Source organism: Neofelis nebulosa, chromosome 7 (genome assembly GCF_028018385.1).
Source record: "Neofelis nebulosa isolate mNeoNeb1 chromosome 7, mNeoNeb1.pri, whole genome shotgun sequence".
In the NCBI taxonomy this organism is placed as follows: Eukaryota; Metazoa; Chordata; class Mammalia; order Carnivora; family Felidae; genus Neofelis; species Neofelis nebulosa.
The window spans coordinates 26,434,393-26,455,197 of NC_080788.1; the positions used below are offsets into that span (position 1 = coordinate 26,434,393).

Sequence of the window (20,805 nt, forward strand, 5' to 3'; positions counted from 1 at the left end):
TTGTTTTATAATGAATATACAGAACATTCATCCCTCCAGGGAAAAAAGTTCTTGCCTGACACAACTGTGTATATAACAATCCATAAGTGTGCTGATTATTTAGAGAGTTCATAGATAGATAAGAAAGAATCTTGCCTTCTTTTTCACTTAACTATTCTCCTTCCTGCTCTGCTTCTCCCATCATATCTGAAAGAAACATATATCAAGCATCTGGTAAGTTTTGTTGCTCTGAAAACACCTAGGAATTTCTGCACAGGTTTCTTGTAGATTGTAAATCTTAGAGACTTGTACCTGAAGTGGCTGCCACCAGGAGGATGATAGGCCCCACTTCAGGGAATCAACACCCTCTGTAGTTCAACTTTTATCATGGATAAATGTAAGAAGAGCAGAAATAAACAATTTAATTTTTTTTTCATAGTACAAATTGGTATATATCTATTTTCTAATTATACATGACAAGCTACCTCAGTATCTGAAGTATTTAAAGAATAAAAAATACATTTACTGCAATAATTTTACCCATTTTTGCTATTTTTATCCCTTAAAGTCTTTCCCATGCCTTCTAGTCCTATCCATATTTCCTCAAAACTGCTTTTTAGAATGCCAGTGGTTGATTATATATCTCTCAGCTTCCCAGGCCCAACTGTCTGTCAGCACTTTTTTCATTCCTACCATTGCTGCAACCACGGAGTTCATAATTATTCAGCCCTCACACATTTATTGTCCAACTCACTCATAGCTTACTCATTCCTGGCTCTAGTCAAGCACTCTCTTCATGAGTTTCTTTGGTAACTTTATGTGGTCCTGAGGCTGTGCCAGTGTTTCAAGTCTGAAGTGATATAGGCAGTTTGAACAGGTGTGCTTAACTGAAGAAATGTGGAAAATCCCCAACTATCATCATGTGAATTTCTGACACTGGGCATTCTATTTGTTGTGATAATGGTTTTATACTAGTTAAGCTACCTCTTAAATCTAAAAGTATTTAGAATGAAAAAGACAACACAAGAATCTACTATTCAACATAGAGCAATTGAACTAAAAAGTCAAGTCATGAAAGATAATACAAGAAGTAATTATTAAGTGATATTAGTTATTTTTAAAATTAAAAAAAGAAAGTTTGTTGCTTTTCTCTTTCTAGTAAGTTCTAGTGTTGACCTATAAATGCAGGGTGCTTTGATAAGCTTGGGATTTTAAATATTTATTTAATATTTAGTGTTTGGTCATACATATTCACAAAACAAGCCTCCACACCCCTCTTCTATACCATCTCAACAGGCTCTACTATCAGTATAATGGAATTCCACCATTTTGCTTTTATATTTTAGAGTTTTGTTGTGATTGTTGTAGTTTTCACATTTCCATTATAATGTTAATAGTCATATAAAAAAAATCTTCATAGAAGCGAGAACTAGAAACACTCACACTTATCTGGTAATAGACACAGAAAATAGTTCAGTAATATATGAGACTGATTTATGAATCCTTCTTCTGGTTAACTGACAGTTTCTATTAATATTGTAGCATGAGTGGGTTCTGATTTTTCTGTTTACACATATTGCATAATCAAGCACAGTCTTGGGCAAAGATTGGCATATCAGGAAATTGGATGTCAATTTAATAGATACCTGCTTTCAGGTCAACCTTTGTTTAACAAGTTTCATTGTGCTTCCCTCCAAAAAAAAATGTTGAAGAAAAAAGGATTTTCCTAAACTGTTTTAGAAACTGAGAGATATGATAAAAGGAGAAACATTTCTCAGCCAAACTGGCTCTTGAGATATCCAAAATTTTGAATTCAAAATCTTAGAAAGATAAATGGTGAGAAGAACTTGCAGGTATAATCCTCATTTCTTATCTGGTAAGGGGAGATAAATGTCACTCAGATAAGCAGCAGAGAGACAATAGAGAACATCTACCCCTTTATTTGGCCTTTTCTCCTTAATCTCAGTAAACCAGCCATTGCTCATGATCCTCAGAGTTGGCTCTACTCTCAGAGTGCTAATTTGGTTACATTTAGAACAAACTGTCTTTCCCTTTTAATATCTGAACTTTGCCAGAGCCTTCATACCCCTCTTGTCTGTGGAGGAGAAGGAAAGGGAGGGAGAGAAAGAACATGCACAAGAGAGAAAAACTTTGAGGAACATGTGTACATGCGGCTATCAATGTAGACAAATTACTTCAAAATGGTAAATTAGGAAATCATTTATTTACCCTGTTTAGACTATGCCACAATTCCCCTTAATTATATACTACAAGTTAGAAGGATTTCACCTACACTGAAAAAATATAAGCTGATTGCTTTGAAAATTATTATTATTATTATTATTATTATTATTGGTTACTGATCGATTATATCTAAGTTTAGGTAACACTATGCATTTTAATGTGTATCATCCTAAATAGGCAATTTCCTATTAATTTGATAACTGGCACACCCACATTTTTTCCTTTTATGGAATAAAATTAGAAAATTTTACATATTTCATTTTGCAATCTCTAATAAAGGCAAGCCATAGCATCATTCCTGCATCCACACAGGTTTACTTTCTTGGATTTTATGTATAAGAAATTCAATTTTAAATGAAACTAGGAATCAAGAAAAAGGTATAAAATGGTAAAACTTCACTTTTTGTAGAGGCACTACAATATGCAAATTCTATCTTTGAGGTCTAAGTTTAAAATTTACTTCACTGATGTTGGCTTATCATCCTAACCTGGCTGAATGCAGCTGTACAGATGACATGGGCCAAACCTATGCCCTCTTCCTTTTGGACTGGATTATGAGCTCAAACAATATTAAAACGATGCTATGCTGTTGGGATGAGCACTGGGTACTGTATGGAAACAAATTTGATAACAAATTTCATATTTTAAAAAATGATGATATGCTATTAAAATAACACAGAAGAGTAAAAAATGGTTCATGAATTAAATTTGAATAGAATGTTTTTAAAACCTGAATATAGAAAATTTGGAGCCGAACAGCAACTAAGACATTTTCATACTATTTTTCTTAGGTGATAATGTAAAGGTTATATTTTGAATACAAAAAAAAAAAAAAAAAGCGTCTTAACAGTTCACTGTTCACTACAGTTTTCACTCTTAAATTAGTAATTCTACATTTCAGACCAAAAAAGCAAATGCCACTGTTTGAGACTGAAAATTAATGGGCATGGATACAAATGTTAAAATCCCAGCTCTTCATGTACAAAATGTCTGAAGTTCATAGCACAAAAGATAGCCTGAAAAAATAATTCTTGGTTTCACACTGGCCATGCTTAGAACACAAGGTTGCAAGCTGCCAGATGACCACCACTCAGATAACCAATTAAACCACATGTGGTACCAAATGACAAGTAGTTGTATGTGTAAGGCAAATAGAAGGATCCCTTATGTTTCTAACTGCTCACAGACTCTAAGAAACACAGAAGCCAGAGCTGGAAGGCAATTTAGAGAATCCTATTAACACAGTTTTTAAAAAGATCAAATTGAAGACTATCGAGTCTGAATGACTTGCTAAAGTTCCAACAAACCCTTCCATGGGATCTAAGTGTTCTGACAAGCAACTCTTTCCACTGCAGAGAGCAATCTTGCAAGTTAGACCCCCTATGGTCTCTAAAGGCAACACAGCCTAGAGTATTGAGGAAATCACCTAGATAATTAAAATTCCAAACCATTTACAATAATAAAGTAAAATCTGAAGCTTTGAGAGTAGTTTTTCAATTGTAAAATTAAGATAAAATTTTGAAGAAATATAGCATTATACTAAATAAAGCATAGCATGGGAGAAAAAATATATATATTATATTTATATTTCTTATAAATATTTATATTTTTCTTATATTTATATTTTATATTCACAAATATTTTTATAAATCTATTTCTATATATTATATATTTTTATGTGTTTTCCTATATATATATATAAACATATATATATATATATATGAGAAAGATACTATATTTCAAAAATAAGAATCCTCCCTTTTTAAAACCAGCTTTCTATACTTCTAAAAGCTAAAAACAAACAAGCAAATAAACAAAACCCCATTTACTATTATAATCAATTAACATTCTGAGTCTCTTTATACTTTCTGGATCTACTTTGATTTACCTGCTCATTACCACCAGTCTTTTACAACCCCTAAGCCCACTACAGATCCCCAGTGGAGCCTCCACAGTGGTGGAGGCAATATTAAGCAATATTGCCCCCTTATGACATTACTGTGGCTTAAAGAAAAATCCAGAAAATGCATCTACCCTCTAGGCTATTTTCACTGACTGTTCATAAACATGTATAAACTCTTCTTAGAACTATAGATAATTAGTCATAAAGGAAAAGTTTAGAAGTGACTTAATCTAGGGGATGTTAAATACGTTTATCACAAGAAACTTTCATCCAAAGAGAATCTTATTTTACATATAAATATGAATAACATATAGATCACCATCTAAAAACCACCAGCCAAACCCAACAACCTCAAGGGGCCATATTTTGCTTTTAATATTAATCTGTTGCTGTTGACCCAAGAGACTTTTGCATCTCCTCTAACATATATATCTCTGCCTCTATATTGTGTACTTATACTCTTATAATACAAGAAAACAAGGAAGGTAAAAACACACAGACTTCCCTCAATATGACAGACTGTTATTGCAGAACAAAATCTTTGTGGTTTTTATTAGTCAATTATAACGGATGCTTAATCTTCATTTCTAGAAAATATCACCCATCCCTATATGTACTGATAGATTCTTGATCAAAACTGTGCATTCCATGCTGTGGACACAGTCACCAGAAAAACCTTTATTAATCTAGTAATCTTCTCAGTTATCATTCACAAGAACTGGCCATATTGACAACCACTATGATTCACTGGATTAGCCCCACATTTTCTAAACTGTGTTCTACAAGAAAACCTCTTGAAGAAGTGCTTATTGGGTCCCCCATTCCTCCACAAATAAAAGATGCCCAATGAAACATAATCCTTAAAATATTGTATTTTTCACTACTCTCATGAAGATTTGTAAAATCATTAGCATATTATGGGCCTGACAATTCCTGCAGCAAAAAAAACCCCTATTTTACATATTTAACATACTTTCCAATGTGATTTGAGCAGAAATATTTTGAGTACAGGGCCCACATTTACATTCTACAGAACAGTGTTCTCCTAAGGAACTATTATTTTAGCCCACACCACATAAAATGACATTCTCAGAGGAAATTTTGGTGCCCAGGGCCAAAACAAAGGAAAGATTCAGAAATAAAAACTCATTCAACAGCACAATTAAATATGCCTTCATACTAATGAATTATCTGCAGAATGTTTAATAGCATAAAAAGGAATATAACACAATCAATCCTGGTTCTCATACAGTCAGTTATTCCCATTCTTTTTTTTTTTTCTATTATGTTTACTCACCAATGGTGAGAAATTATGCTTAGAGAAGAACACTTAGCTATGTCCATCCTTGCAATAACTCTAGCACCACACAAAGATTCTTGGTCTATAGTTTTGGAATAACTGGTCTAGATCACAGGAATGGCACTGTTTTCCACAACTCAGATGTCTTGTTTTGGTTTATTTTGTTTTTGCTGTTTTTCTTTTTTTTTTTTTTCTCTGTGACAAGTTCACAGCAATCCTCACACATGGTTCATTTTATGTGCACAACACCCAAATAAAGGAATCTCTGCAATAAAATAAATCAAAGGTAAAGCTTTACCACAGGGTCATTTGTTACACAAATTCATTTTTTTTTTAATTTTTTTTTTTAATGTTTATTTATTTTTGAGACAGAGAGAGACAGAGCATGAGCGGGGGAGGGTCAGAGAGAGAGGGAGACACAGAATCAGAAGCAGGCTCCAGACTCTGAGCTGTCAGCACAGAGCCCGATGCGGGGCTCGAACTCACGGACTGTGAGATCATGACCTGAGCTGAAGTCAGACGCTTAACCGACCGAGCCACCCAGGTGCCCCACAAATTCATTTAATAAAGCATATTCTACAGAACAGGCCCTGAACTCTGTAACCATTGTAGTCTACTTTCCACCTGATATTTGGACTTAACTCTTGGATGGATTTTTAGAGTCAGCATGATTGGAAAGCTCAGTAGTATTACATTAAATTACCCAAATTTTTGCTTCTTTTAAGACAAATGTTGGTTTGCATAGACTCACACATGCACACATACACTGAACATGTAGCAGTGGGTGACACATAAAATTTGTTTCTTGTACTCATTTAAGTTACCAACTGGTAAGTCTTATTCAAAAAGTTGAAGTTAAAAAGAACAGGGATGTTATGCTGAACTAAGTAACAAATACTTTATATGGAAACATATACATATCATATATACATATATATCAAACACAACCAGGATTATATAGCTTTAAACCATAGACTTTCTTGTCCTTTAGTGTCAATCCAAAATAAAAACAAACGTATTTCATTTCACAAATCATAGCATGTGGATTTAGCAAATATTTAACATAAAAGGAATTATTTAGTTGTAAAACGAGGATAACTGGGATAAAACACAATAATGTTGTAATCAATAGAATCCACATCCTCCTTCAGATTGACTGCAGAAGCACAAATTAAGGCATTTAAAAAGCTGTGACATTCTCACATCTTAATTTTGTTCCCATTAACCTGAAATGTCAGATCCATGCACTGTAAAAGTTTTGTTAATTGTATTAATGTTTCTTTATGATGCTTAAGTTTGATTGAAAATGAAAAGAGAAACGGGTGCCTAGGTGGCTCAGTGGGCTGTGTCCGACTTTGACTTAGGTCATGATTTCACAGCTTATGAGTTTGGTCCCCGCCTCAGGCTCTGTGCTGACAGCTCAGAGCCTGGATGACTCTGTCTCTCCCTCTCTCTCCCCCTCCCCCCCAACATAAAATAAACATGAAAAAGAAAAAGAAAAATGAAAAGAGGGATATATGAGTTAATGCTTACAAATGATTTCTACTACTTGATGTGGTCTCCTGATAACAAGGAATAAAGGAATTCTACATCCCCAGCCAGAGAGATCAGAAGCTTGACTTTCCACTGAATTGATAACACTGAGAAAATTGCCGAAGGGTGAGACCTATCTTAGTCTTTGTGTTCCAAATTTTGCAGCTAAAGAATCTTCTTAATGGCTGGCATAAATGGTCCAGAAGTAAACTGTGCTGGAAAGCTAGCAAACAATAAAAACCACTGCAGCCTCACTGTACTACTGACTGGCCATCAGGAAAGCAATGCAAAACCCAATGAATGCTTACATAAAAACAATCAAAACTTCTGTGGCATATAAAAAAACTGAATCAACATTTGACAAGTAGACATGAAACTTTGCAAAAAAGGCAACAATGAATGGTGTTTAGATTGTCTACACCAACCCTTACAATACTTTATTCTCCTTTCTACTCTGAACTCAGCATAAAAGCTCTCCAGTAAAAAAGGATAACAGCTATAAAATACCAGCTCACAGTACTATATTCTGTACAATTATACAAGTTCTGATCGAATTAAGTCCCCTAAGGTAAAATCTCTATACATCACATTTAGCCAGTAAAAGCTTCTTCTTGGCCATAAGCCCAAATTCTGAGTTACAAAAATATTTAATTGGAAGGCTACATATCTATTTATTTATGCACTTATATATTTATTCATTCATTCTTCATTCATATACTGTCTTTCAACAAATGTCTAATAGGTGCCTCTCAAGTGTCAGGCCATGCAAGGACTATCCATAGACACAGTTCTGCTTCATGGAACTTATAGTCTAAAAGGCTTTAAGCAAATAAATACACCTTAATCATATGTAACACTGTAATAAGTGTTATAAGCAAATAAGATTTCTTGCAAAAGTAGAATGGGAAGATCAAATTTAGACAATGAAAGTCACAGAAGAAGGTAAAATCACATGTGCTCCGAACAGAGGATATTTTGCTGCTCTGTAGCATAAGGTTGAAAAACCAAAGACACAGGACCAAGTGCCAGTTTTGCCATGTAGTAAGTTAGTGCTATTCCTAAGTTTGTTTCTCTTCTGAAAAGTGGAGATGAAGTTAACACCCATATTACCTACTTTACCAAGTTCATCACCAGGTCTGCAGATCAAATATAACAGAATACTTGAAGTATTTCATAAACTACAAAATGTGTAAAACTGTTAGTTATTTCCCTAAGTTGCATCTCAACATGTATTATAAAATTATTTAAAGGATTCCATATGGTGATAGGCTTCTTATGCAATGACAGTATGCATGATACAATACAAAACCCATATGAGAAAGAAAGATTCTGCTACCAACAGAAGAAAACAAGAGTCATAATAGCAAAGTCAAAAGTTGAATCCATATTGCTTTACTTGCAAAAATCAGAAAAATCTTTATATGTAAATAAGCATATTTGCACCACCAATTCAAGCCAAATACTCCTAAGTGCAACACACCATACAAACTCTGAACCAGGGCACATGCTCAAATAAGAGGTGGTTCACAACAGGACAATGTGTGTAAGATCCATCTTTTAAGAGATGTAGCAACATAAGCTTTACAACCTCCCTGAAGGAAAACACACAAAGCATTCTCTTTGCATTCTCAATACCATGCCTTCCAATATTAAACACAAACCTCCCTTTGTAAAAAGCATATTATGTAAGGTATTATCTTCATCCATCTCTGAAGTTCATTATATGCTTTCTTATCAGTGCCCCAGCATTGATGTATGATCATAGCTTATGCATGAAACATACTGCCAGTGAAAAGTAATGTCCTCAATAAACAGCCTTACCTCCAAAATGCAGCAACCTGGAACCAAATGTCAACACACTCTGTGGACCTCACCCCTGGAGTGCCTTCCATGTAAGCAGTTTTCCAATCCCAACTGGGTCAGAGAAATACTTTTCCTTTCTGCTGAGTCATCCCCCAGCTTACTTTGTAATAAGAGCATTAGCATATTTCCAACCTTTAAAATGCTAATAACAATTAATATGCAATTAATATGGCCAAGGACTGGAAAAATCAGTTAATGATAGCTTTCTACCATGTGTTTGTGTAGCTGTGATTGTCTTTACCATGATTTTCTCTGTAGAGCTTAGCCCTTTGTGATATAACACTTTGCAATCAATTCTGTAGGGCATCTGGAAAGCCTTCTACTATTTTACTGAGTGTTAAGTGACTTGCCTAAGTCTAGATGTTCTCACAGACCTGAAAATAGAACCCAAAACTCCAATCCCATTAGGCTCTTTTCAGCACACGACCTGGACTCCTGGGATTGAGTTCTTCCACCTGAGATTCTAGCACAGTAGTGGACACTGAACTCAGATTCACCATTCACTATTGCAAAGAAACCTCTAGACTCTGAAAGGTGGGAGGGGGGATTGAGTAACATAAATTGGACAAAAAAGCCTAACTGAATTCTCCAGACCTCAGACCCCACTTTCTCTGAAAAGGGGAAAGACAAAGTGATAGTGCAAACGTTTCTGTGCACGTGTACATGCATGGTTTTGTATTTGAATGAGACCTATGCATTTTACAGTGAGGCAGCTCCAAAGCAGCTTTTTGAGATGTGCCAAAACTATGTCATGTACAATACTTATTTTACACCTAGACATTTTTTAAAAAGTGGATTTTAGGGCGCCTGGATGGCGCAGTCGGTTAAGCGTCCGACTTCAGCCAGGTCACGATCTCGCAGTCCGTGAGTTCGAGCCCCGCGTCAGGCTCTGGGCTGATGGCTCGGAGCCTGGAGCCTGTTTCCGATTCTGTGTCTCCCTCTCTCTCTGCCCCTCCCCCGTTCATGCTCTGTCTCTCTCTGTCCCAAAAATAAATAAAAAACGTTGAAAAAAAAAATTAAAAAAAAATAAAAAGTGGATTTTGTAATAAGAAAATGCAACAAACAAGAAAGGAATACAATATAACTAGAATAATGGATGAATATACATCTCATTAAAACTAAGGATACACATTATATGTTACTTAAAAGGAACTCATGATATATGATATATATATATATATATATATATATATATATATATATATAATTTACATGCATGATAGCAGAAAAAATTAATCCTGTAGTTACATTCTCATTAGGATTAAGTTATTTTTATTTTTTTTTTACTTATTTTTTATTTTTTTTTATTTTTTTTCAACGTTTTTTATTTATTTTTGGGACAGAGAGAGACAAAGCATGAACGGGGGAGGGGCAGAGAGAGAGGGAGACACAGAATCCGAAACAGGCTCCAGGCTCCGAGCTGTCAGCACAGAGCCCGACGCGGGGCTCGAACTCACGGACCGCGAGATCGTGACCTGGCTGAAGTCAGCCGCTTAACCGACTGCGCCACCCAGGCGCCCCATGGATTAAGTTATTTTTAATGGACTAATTAAATATAAAGTAATAACAAATACAAGATAAATCCTAAAAATTACTATTAATACTACTAGATTTTGAATCTAGTGTTACATCCTCAATACTTTAAAGTTAATTAATTAAAAATTAAGTATGTGTAGTTTCTCCTCTAAATTACTATATCAAATAATGGCTTATTCTATTACAAAAAAAGAACTCGTGACCACTTTAAAATACTGTTTCTAGGGGCGCCTGGGTGGCGCAGTCGGTTGAGCGTCCGACTTCAGCCAGGTCACGATCTCGCGGTCCGTGAGTTCGAGCCCCGCGTCGGGCTCTGGGCTGATGGCTCGGAGCCTGGAGCCTGTTTCCGATTCTGTGTCTCCCTCTCTCTCTGCCCCTCCCCCGTTCATGCTCTGTCTCTCTCTGTCCCAAAAATAAATAAAAAACGTTGAAAAAAAAAATTTAATAAAATACTGTTTCTATTTTTTAATTTATTTTTAAGAGTTATAGAATTACTTCATTCTCTGAGTAAAAATACTGTTTTGAAAATAAAATTTTCTAGTTGCTTTATATATTTCTTTATGTTTTCTATACTTTAATTTATTCATATTTCATTATTGGTACTCCATTTATTCATCTCTCCATCTACCTATTCAACACATGTTTATTATACACTGGGACCAATGCTTAAGCATCAGAATTATAACAAATATATATAAAAGTTTTCAGTCAACAGTGTTCTTTTACATGTATAATGTCACTTAAAGAAATATGTAGACTAAGTCTAAATAATTTCTTAACCATACATAATCTTAAAAATATATGAGAAATTTTAAAACAAAGGCTAAGAGAAGCAAATGAAGTTATAGAAGACAAAATGGTCTTAGTTTGACTGCTGTTGAGTCAGCTAATTTCTTAAAAAGTGCATGAAAAGAAGAATTGGAAGGTTGGGGAAAATGTAAATGTAGAATATATTTTCCATGAAACAAGTTATAGCAAAATAATGTTAAATAGTAAAATACTCAAATTCATTCTTAGATGGTTCTACAAAATACCAAAAAGCATGATACATGCACACATGTATATACACAAATATGTCTATTTATTTGTTTATTTGAGGACAGAGGTGTTCTTTGGAGGCAGGATCTATAGGCACTCTCAGTAGATAAAGATTGTGCTTCCCAACTGTTTAAAAAGTAACAATATTACTATTATGCAGTGTATAGTATTATTCTTTCCAATCACTCCCAAAAGCTCATGAACAAGTACATATCTGTCCCACATTGAGATACACATGCTTTGTATATTCTTATTTGAAACATTAGTAAATTTATTAACATTTATTTCACTAAATATATGTTTTCAAAAATATATCTATGAAAAGAAAAAGAAAAAAAATCAAGGAATATAACTTCCATGATTTATCCTTAATTTTCCTGTAAATTGTGCTTCTGCTGAGACATCCTCACTCTTCTTTCTAAATTTATATTTTAGCCAAAAGATTCATCTAAAACCACATCTCAAATCATGTCAATCACCTGTTTAAAACATTTATGGAGTTACTTGACAACCAGCATTTGAAATCGGCATGGCAGAGCAGAAGGTAAGTGAACAGGGGTTTGTATTACTTTTCCAATTTTATCTTTTGAATCTCCACTCCACAATCTCCTATCCTGCTCATCTATCCATCCATACCTTTGCCATTTTTCTTCCCTAATCTAGAACACCCTCCATCTATGCCTGTTGCAATTCTACTCCCCTTACTCATCCAAGAAACTTTCCATGTCAGAAATAATCTATCTCCCTCTTCCCCAATATCTCCCTCCTTCTCTCTTCTTCCTTCCCTCTCCCTCTTGCATATGCTCCTTTCTTTTGTTCCTCTAATGAGACTGACCACATCCTACTTTTTGTTACAAAGATTTGACATATCTCCTGTAATAGCTACAAAACCTTTAAAACAAGACCATTTCTTATTTAGTTTCATTACCTCACAAAACTTACTTTTGTGTGGCTAGTAAGGGGATTAAAGAGGCTCATAAATGGGATTTATATTTTTAAATAACATGATGGAAGGATGGTTCTAATCTTATGCATTTTTCTGCTCTTATAAAATGTGAGCTCCAAAATTATACTTAACCATTGTTATATTTGAAGTTTCTTTAATAATAGATCAAACATCATAACTATAACCATGAGCAAACATGTTAAGGGAAATCATATTTTTCCAGCATACGATTTTACTCAATCCACTTGTTGAGGCTATTTCAAATGCGAAGCAGTCCCATCTGTCCAATAGCCTACAGTAAACTTATGTTTATAGAGCCACAAAAATTACCATCATGAGAATGCAAAAAAAAAAAAAAAACATACAAGTATACTATGGCTATGTTATGCAAAATTATTGACTTTGGGATATAAACTAAATTAAAGATTATTCAGTATAATGGATTGTATCTTCAATTTGTCTTTCTATTATTAGGTCCAGAGAAAATTGGGACACTTCAATTTATGGTGCATGATTATTGATGGAAGTTTTTACAGGTGCCAAATATCAGCATGATGACAACTGGATAACTAAGTTTAAAAATTAACTCAAAGAAAATGTGCAGTGGTCTGCAAGAACATTCTCCTTATTCACCTGGTTGTTTTAATATTGTATAGAGTTCTTAAAGGGCCACACCAATCTATCTTCTCTGTCATTTGGCATCTAATATAATGATTTTGATATAATAATCCACTAATTATTCAATTATCTTGTTTAAAGAATTTTCTCTAGAGGATGTGAAATTCTCAATTAAGAAAATCACAGATTATGTCAACTTGTTCCTTTAAGATCATAAAGCATACCTTATGGAGAGGAATATTTTTATAAAATTATTTAAAAAGTAAAACATATGTAATGTTAATTTTTAATATTATGTATGTAAAGTCATATTATTTCTGTGTTTCTTGCTAACACTTTCATTGTTATAATTCCTTGTACAAAAAAATGTCCTTAGTAGTATACATTGAAAGAAAAGTGCATTACTTTAAAATCACATATTATAACTTAAAAACTTTAGGTTAAGAGTGAAAATTTGATGAAATTAATTTTGTGTGGTCAAAGATTTCTTCCTAAAAAATCCACAGTAAAATATATTTTTTAAACATATCTTGCTAAACAGTCTATGTAGTTTATTTGTAAATGTTTGTATTTCTATAATTTATTGTGATATTTCCTAAAATACTGTCCACAAAATAGTGCTTCAAAAAAAAATGTGAGGCATTAGTTTTAAATGCAGACACCCCAAGATTCCACTCCACGGTTGGATCAGAATCTTTTGGAGTGAGGAACCTGGGAGTATGCATTTAAAACAAGTTTTCTCAGGTACACCAGACTTGAGAAACCTACTGGGTCTATCTGAAACCATGCCTCATTATATTCTTAATGTTATGTTAGAGTCAGCAAATGGTTTTTCCCCAAAAAATATCCTTTCCAAATGCTCATTCTTACAATTTCTAAAGTGCCACTCAACAGAAAATCAAATGTTTCCAAATCCCAGAATATTTCATCTCAATTAACAAATGAAAGGGGTTCTTTTGCTCCTTATTCCCAGTTGTCCTAGTGTCCTGAGCAAAAAAGCCCATGACACCCACTTCGCACCTCAGGACACGGACCTCCGGTTTCCACAGGTTACAATACTGAATCCCGTTCACATTAACATAGCTTTAAGTGACACTGGGCTCACTAGCCTTCGACTCTCCTGGCACAGCGGCCCCTTCCGAAAGCCCGCCAGCTGCCCAGGCTCTCCAGTTCTCAGAGACGCCTGGCTCTGTCAGCACCTCCGACAGCGACTGGAGGAGCGGGATTCCGAGTTTCACTGTCCAGGAGCCTGCCCTTACAAAAGCCACTAAGGCCAAGGAAACTGACCCGAGATACCCTTGAGTACACAAATCATTGCCCCTCGTTCTCTCCAGCTGCCAGCATCTCTTTCCAAAAAAACAACAAAGGAAACCTTAAGTACCTCTTACCTAGAATCTGAGCCACCCCCACAACTCGCCTCTCTTCCCTGGTTCCCCAGCGCCTGTTGCTAAGGAGGCGAGATGGCACTAGGGAAGCCTCAGGCCCAGGTGACAGACCGCTGGAGGAGCTGGGAGCACGAGGGCTGCGGTGAAAGCCAAGCGCTAGGCCGGCCTAGGACCCCTTCCTTCCGCAGGAAGGGTGCGCCCTCCGCACGGAACCGACGCCAACTACGCCCCCCGCGCACACCGGGAGGGTGGAGGGAGCCGCACCAGCGAGAGTCTGGCTCCCGGAGAGCCGCTCCCTCTGCGGGCCAGGGAAGATCGGCCCCGGCAGAGAAGGCCTCTGGCCCAGTACTGTGGGCCCAGGCAGTGGGGCAGGGGCTCAGGGACAGCCCTGGGGAGGGAGGGCACTCACCATGTTGACTTCGGAAACCATGTCTATGCTGGCGATATCGATGTTCATCCCCACGCAGACCGGGGGACCTGCGGGAAGAGCACCACACAGAGATCAGCCAAGCTCGGGCACGGGGTGCGGGTGGCACTGAGGAAAGCGGTGCCCACCCGAGGAGAGGTAGCAGGTTAAATGCCTCCCACCCCACCCCCCCACTCCGCCGCAGCTCGGCTTCAGCGCCCCCCACCTCCCTCCACCACCCAGGCCGCCAGCGCGGTGGGTCGCGCATCCCGCAGCGGCCGCGCACACCCCACTTACCCCCGAAGTCGGGTCTCAGGCGAATGTCGTAGCCTTTCAACAGCTTGTCCACCGTCTCCTTCACAAAGGACATATTCCCGGGATCGTTCACGCTGGGGAAGGGGGCAAGGGGCACAGAGAGCAGGGTCAGGCGGTGGCTCACCCGCCAGCGCCCGAAGCGTACACCCGCGCTCCCTGCCCGCTGCCCGGCCCGCTTCCTATCCACCCACCCACGACCCTACCTCTGGGCGCAGCACACCACAGCCACCAGCACTGGGGCCGAGAAAATGCCGAAAAGCCTTCCTCCCGCAAAGCCCCACATCCCTCCGCCGCGCCCCGGCACGGGGGAGGGGGCGCCCCGCCGCCGTCGCGACCCGCAGCCGGGGCTGCTCCTGCTGCTGCCGCCGCCGCCGCCGCCGCGCTGGCCCTAAGCGGAGGAGGGCGGAGGGGGAGGGGGAGGGAAGGAGGGGGAGGAGCGGGCGCGAGGGGAGGAGGAGCAGCAGGCTGGGGAGCGGAGGGAGGGGGAGGAGGCAAGGCGAGCCGGAGGCGGAGCCCGCTGCGCCGAGCACCCTAGCCTCCCCCGCGCTAGCCGCGGCTGGTGGCCCCGGCCCTTGGCGCTCCCTCCCGCCTCCACGGCTGCGGAGCGGGACCTGGAGCCCGGCCGGGGACAGCAAGTAGTAGCCGCGGCTGTGCGGCACTGAACAGGGCCGGGCTCGGCCGCGAAGCCAGCTCCGCCGCTCTTGCTGCGACCAGGCGAAGGACCTACGGCGACACAGGCAGCGGCGGTGAGGGAAACGCCATCCGCTTCCCCCCGCCCCTTTCCTGGTCGGACCCCCTCAACGACCCCCGCCCCGCTGCGACGCAGGCCAAGAATCAGTGGGTGCTGTACAGTGCCTGTGCCCGCAGGTCTGCGCGCTACAGCGTCTGGAAGGAGACTGCGGGTCGGGGGAAAGCCCCCACCTCACCTGCGGGGCTCAGAGCCTCGAATCCCCAGAGTCCAGAAGAGCCAGATGGGCAGCAGGAGAGCCGGGAGCCTGGAGCACATGGCGTTGCTCCTCCGACCGAATCTGAGTGGGATCGGCTCTCCCCCACAGCCACCCAGTATTCAAACAGCGACGCGGGGATCCCCGCCCCTGCCCCCACCCACGGGCTTTCCCTCCTGACCCATCATCCAGCCCCTTGCATGGCGGCCGGATTAATTATTTATGCACCATAAAACCATTTTTTAAAAATCTGTACCTTAAACTATTCCTCTCACTTCACCCCTGAACATTTCATATGAGCAATGGGCCCTCCCTGCTCATAAAATACATTTATGATGAATGGTAAAGAGAGGCCTGATCATGTACACCTTATTAGCAGTAAGGTAATAAGTAAATTGGAGTCCAGATCAGACCTGGAGACCCTGGACTGTTGTTCCAGGGTTGGGAAAATAACTTGCCTTTTCTGGCGCAGCCTGGAGCTGTCCGTGGTTCTTAATATAACACCGTGTGCCTAAGGGGTGTCTATTCACCCATGACCATGGGTTGCATATTTTTCTTTAGTGAATAATCTTCAATAAAGTTTCTCTGTGCCTCAGACTTCCAATATTGAAGAAGATGGTTGCACAATCCTACTTGTGGTTAAAGAACAAAACCTACAAATCAAGTTCAATTTTGTGCTTGATAGGCTTTCTTGAGCCATTCCAGGACTTAATGAATGGCTAATAATAGATACCTGCTTTTCTGTATTGACTTATTTTTTTTTCTGTAAAGCTTAAAGTTTTCTTTTCTACTGTCAAGACTTTATGTAGGTAAATATCTAAATCTAGACCTTAATTATCAACTTGGCATGTTTCTGTGCATTAATTTTAAATATCATTGCCTTTTAAAAAATCAGCAATTTTATTTTTGGAGCAAAAAATGTGACTGCAGTACCTGAAAGGTTGATATTAAGATGAGTTAAGAGATAAATATAGCTCCCTAATTGTTTTATGGAAAAGTCTGTTCACAACTACTTTGTGTTCTGTGTCCTGTTAATGTGCAATGGAATTATAAGAAAAATGAGGTCTATGTTATCATACCTTCCACTCTACATTATGTTTTAGTCTATGTCTCCTATTTGCATATACCTCTTAGAGAAAGGCCTTGCTGGGGATCACAGCTATAGAAAGTAAACAATGAGAATAAGGTGTTTGAGTACAGCCAATAACATAATAAATATTATCCCCCTTTCTACTACTTTTATGTTCTAAAACTTGCAAAACCACACTACAGATGCAATTGTTATTTAACTGTGTACCACTTCAGATATTGGCTTTAAGCAGTCTCTGAGGTTCTTGCCCTTATTTTTCACCACAGTTGCTACTTTAGCACACAGATGCATAAAAGCTCTGATCAGCTTTACCAGAGAACAAACTTACATCCATCACCTCATGTCCACATTCCTTGTCTCTCACCTCCCACTTTCAAGTTTCTCACTTGACAATGAGGTCCAAGATGCTACAGGACCTTCTCAGTACTCACATATGTGCAATCTGAAGTTGCAGGAGAATTAGCGATTCATGGGGTGGAATTTGACAAATGGGAAGTGGGAAACAGGTAGATAAATAATTTTCTCTTTGTTGCACCTAAGAAATATCCTGAGATGCAGCAGTAGCTCCTATGTTTTCTCTCTTCTTCCATGCCTTCACTCCTGTTTTCATCAGTATTACACACTCTTGTAAACTGTAGCATTTACATTTTGCCTCAATATGTTTTCTGGGGAACCCAGGCTAAGTCATCACCAATTGGCAAATTACTAAAAATATCACCTAAAATGATATGAAGACAAAATCAAAGAGAAAAATTGTGGTGAGTGCATGCAGGTGTAATCAATGTTCATGGGTTATAAGACTCATAATAGTTGCTGCCCAGCTTGCACTTACATAAGCAACAGAGGCTGGACATGCAGCCACTGGACCCACCCTCCTGCATCAGCTCCCTCTCACCTAGCCATTTTGGAGGGTTGGATGAGCACTGAACCCCAAGCACATCCATCCTTTGACTCTTCTTGCCAGGATTCCTGAAACCAAGAATAGTTACATATCTTTACTAGATGGTGCTAATGTATTAGCCAAACCATCAGGAAATTATTGATTCACTTTTCACTTTATTTGCTACTGAAAGAGAGAAAGGAGATGGGGTTGCACAATGCATAAATTTTCATGTCAGAAGAAAAAGGAGAGGAATGCCATTTTTTTCATAGCAAAGTGGTTATAAATAGACTGGAATAATATTTAGGGGGTCCATAAGGTAGAAAGAAGGAAGAGAAGAGCATCACATGATCACTTTATCTGCTCCATATTTGTGCGATTTGGCTGAGCCATATGCCTTTCACCAAACTGTCTTTTGTTCAGACATAGTTGCATCTTATAGAGAATCAACCTGGTTGTTTAAATAGTATAAAATCTTCTGATAGTATATTTTAAATCTCTGTGAAAAATAACTCAATTAATTGGAGGTAGAGCATATGAAATAAAGTGTTAAATGTATAGTTAGATGAGTTTTGACAAATATATAAACGAGTGTTCATTCTCATCACCCCCAAAATTCCCTCTCAGTCCTTAAACCTACATGTCATTCATAGGGCTTGTAGACAAGCACTGACCTAAGTTCCATCACTACAGATTTTTTTCCCTAGCATTCCATATAAGTGGAGTTATGCAGTATATGTTATTTTATGTCTGGATTATTTCTTTTACTACACTGTTTCTGATATCTATACATGCTGTTGCAGACCCATAGTTTATTTCCCTATTTTTTAAAGTTTATTTATTTATTTATTTATTTATTTATTTATTTATTTATATATATAGAGAGAGGGTGGGAGGGGGGCAAAGAGAGAGGGAAGGAGAATTGAAGGGCTCAATTATACAAAATATGAGATCATGAGCCTAAATCAAGAGGTGGATGCTCAAATGACTGAGCCCCCTAGGCACCCCTATAGTTTGTTTCTCTTGACTCCTGAGTGTGTTCCATTGTATAGCTATTCCACCACTTATTTATCCATTCATCTGTTATTGAGACTTTCCAGTTTGGGCTATTACAGATAAAAAGTCATATACAGGTCTTTGTATGGGTATATGGTTTAATTTCTCTAGTGTAAATACCTAGGACTGTAATACCTGAATTGTATATAAGCTATTGTTTAGCTTTATAAGGAACTACAAAATATTTTCCAATGTAATTGAAGATTTTACATTTCAACAGCAATGCATGAGAATTGAAGTTGTTCCACATCCTTTCCATCTATTTTTTTTTAATTTTTTAATGTTTTTTATTTATTTTTGAGACAGAGAGAGACAGAGCATGAGCAGGGGAGGGGCAGAGAAAGAGGGAGACACAGAATCTGAAGCAGGCTCCAGGCTCTGACCTGTCAGCACAGAGCACAACACAGGGCTCGAACTCACAGGTTGTGAGATTATGGTCTGAGCTGAAGTCGGATGCTCAACTGACTGAGCCACCCAGGCTCCCCATTTCCATCTATTCTAGCAGGTATATAGTGGTATGTCATTGTGATTTTAATTTGCATTTGCCTGATGACATGTAAGTACACAAACAAGTATATTTAATTTCATAGTGACAACTCATGTCTTCTTTTTGAGTATGTAAGATTTTACCCACTTTTAAATTACATTCCTTGTCTTTTTTTATTGAGATGTAAGAGTTCTTTATATATTCTGGATACAAGTCCTTTGTCAGATATATTTAATGTGAATATTTTCTCCCAGTCCCTGGCCTTGCTGTTACATTTCTTTGATAGTATTTTTCAATGAAAAGAAGAATATAATTTAGATGAATTTCAATGTATAACCTTTCTCCTTTTTGGTTCATATTTTTGGTATCCTCCCCAAGGAATCTTTGCCTACTCAAAAGTTATGATTTTGGGGGCACCTGGGTGGCTCAGTTGGTTAAGTATCCAACTTTGGCTCAGGTAGTGATCTTGCAGTTGGTGAGTTCAAGTCCAGCATCCAGATCTCTGTTGTCAGCCCAGAGCTGGTGGAAGATCCTGTCTCCCTCTTTCTGCCCCTACCCTGCTCACATCCTCTCTCTCTTTCAAAAATAAATATATATTTTTTTAAAAGTTATGATTTTCTCTGTGCTTTCTTTAAGAAGTTATCAGTAATATTTAGATCTATGATATACTTATAACTATTTTTTATGCATGATGTGGATAAGGGTAAAAGTTCTTTCACTCCATATGGCTGTCTAGTTGTTTCATCAGGATTTGTTGAAAATATTATTCTTTCCCCACTGAGTTCCCTTTGTATTTATGTTGCAAATCAACTGATCTTATATGTGTGGACATATTTTTGGACTCTATTTTATTTAGCTATTTCATTGACCTATATGTGTATTCTTTCACCACTTCCATCTTGCTTTGATTAAAGTAGCTATAAATTAAATACAGAAATCAGGTATTGTAATTCATACAATTTTGCTTTTCTTCCTCAAACTGTTTTTGGCTACCTAAGATCTTTGCAATTTTTTTTCCTTTTTTTTTTAATATATGAAATTTATTGTCAAATTGGTTTCCATACAACACCCAGTGCTCATCCCAAAAGGTGCCCTCCTCAATACCCATCACCCACCCTCCCCTCCCTCCCACCCCCCATCAACCCTCAGTTTGTTCTCAGTTTTTTAACAGTCTCTTATGCTTTGGCTCTCTCGCACTCTAACCTCTTTTTTTTTTCCCTTCCCCTCCCCCATGGGTTTCTGTTAAGTTTCTCAGGATCCACATAAGAGTGAAACTATATGG

At 38.2% G+C, this 20,805-nt stretch overlaps 1 protein-coding gene across 3 annotated transcripts in view; it reads right to left on the reverse strand.

Moving 5' to 3' along the window:
• GABRB3 (gamma-aminobutyric acid type A receptor subunit beta3) overlaps positions 1–20,805 on the reverse strand; it is a 475,998-nt gene that overhangs the window by 238,898 nt on the left and 216,295 nt on the right. The window contains exons 1-3 of one of the 3 annotated variants that reach the window (XM_058736903.1): positions 15,993–16,118; positions 15,049–15,140; positions 14,755–14,822 (exon numbers count right to left, since the gene is read on the reverse strand). In XM_058736903.1, the coding sequence (XP_058592886.1) occupies positions 14,755–14,822; positions 15,049–15,140; positions 15,993–16,072 (240 nt within the window). In that variant the 5' untranslated portion in view covers positions 16,073–16,118. Of the gene's footprint in view, positions 1–14,754; positions 14,823–15,048; positions 15,141–15,269; positions 15,465–15,992; positions 16,119–20,805 lie in introns of those variants that run through there. The other 2 variants (XM_058736902.1, XM_058736901.1) reach the window with 2 other exon arrangements.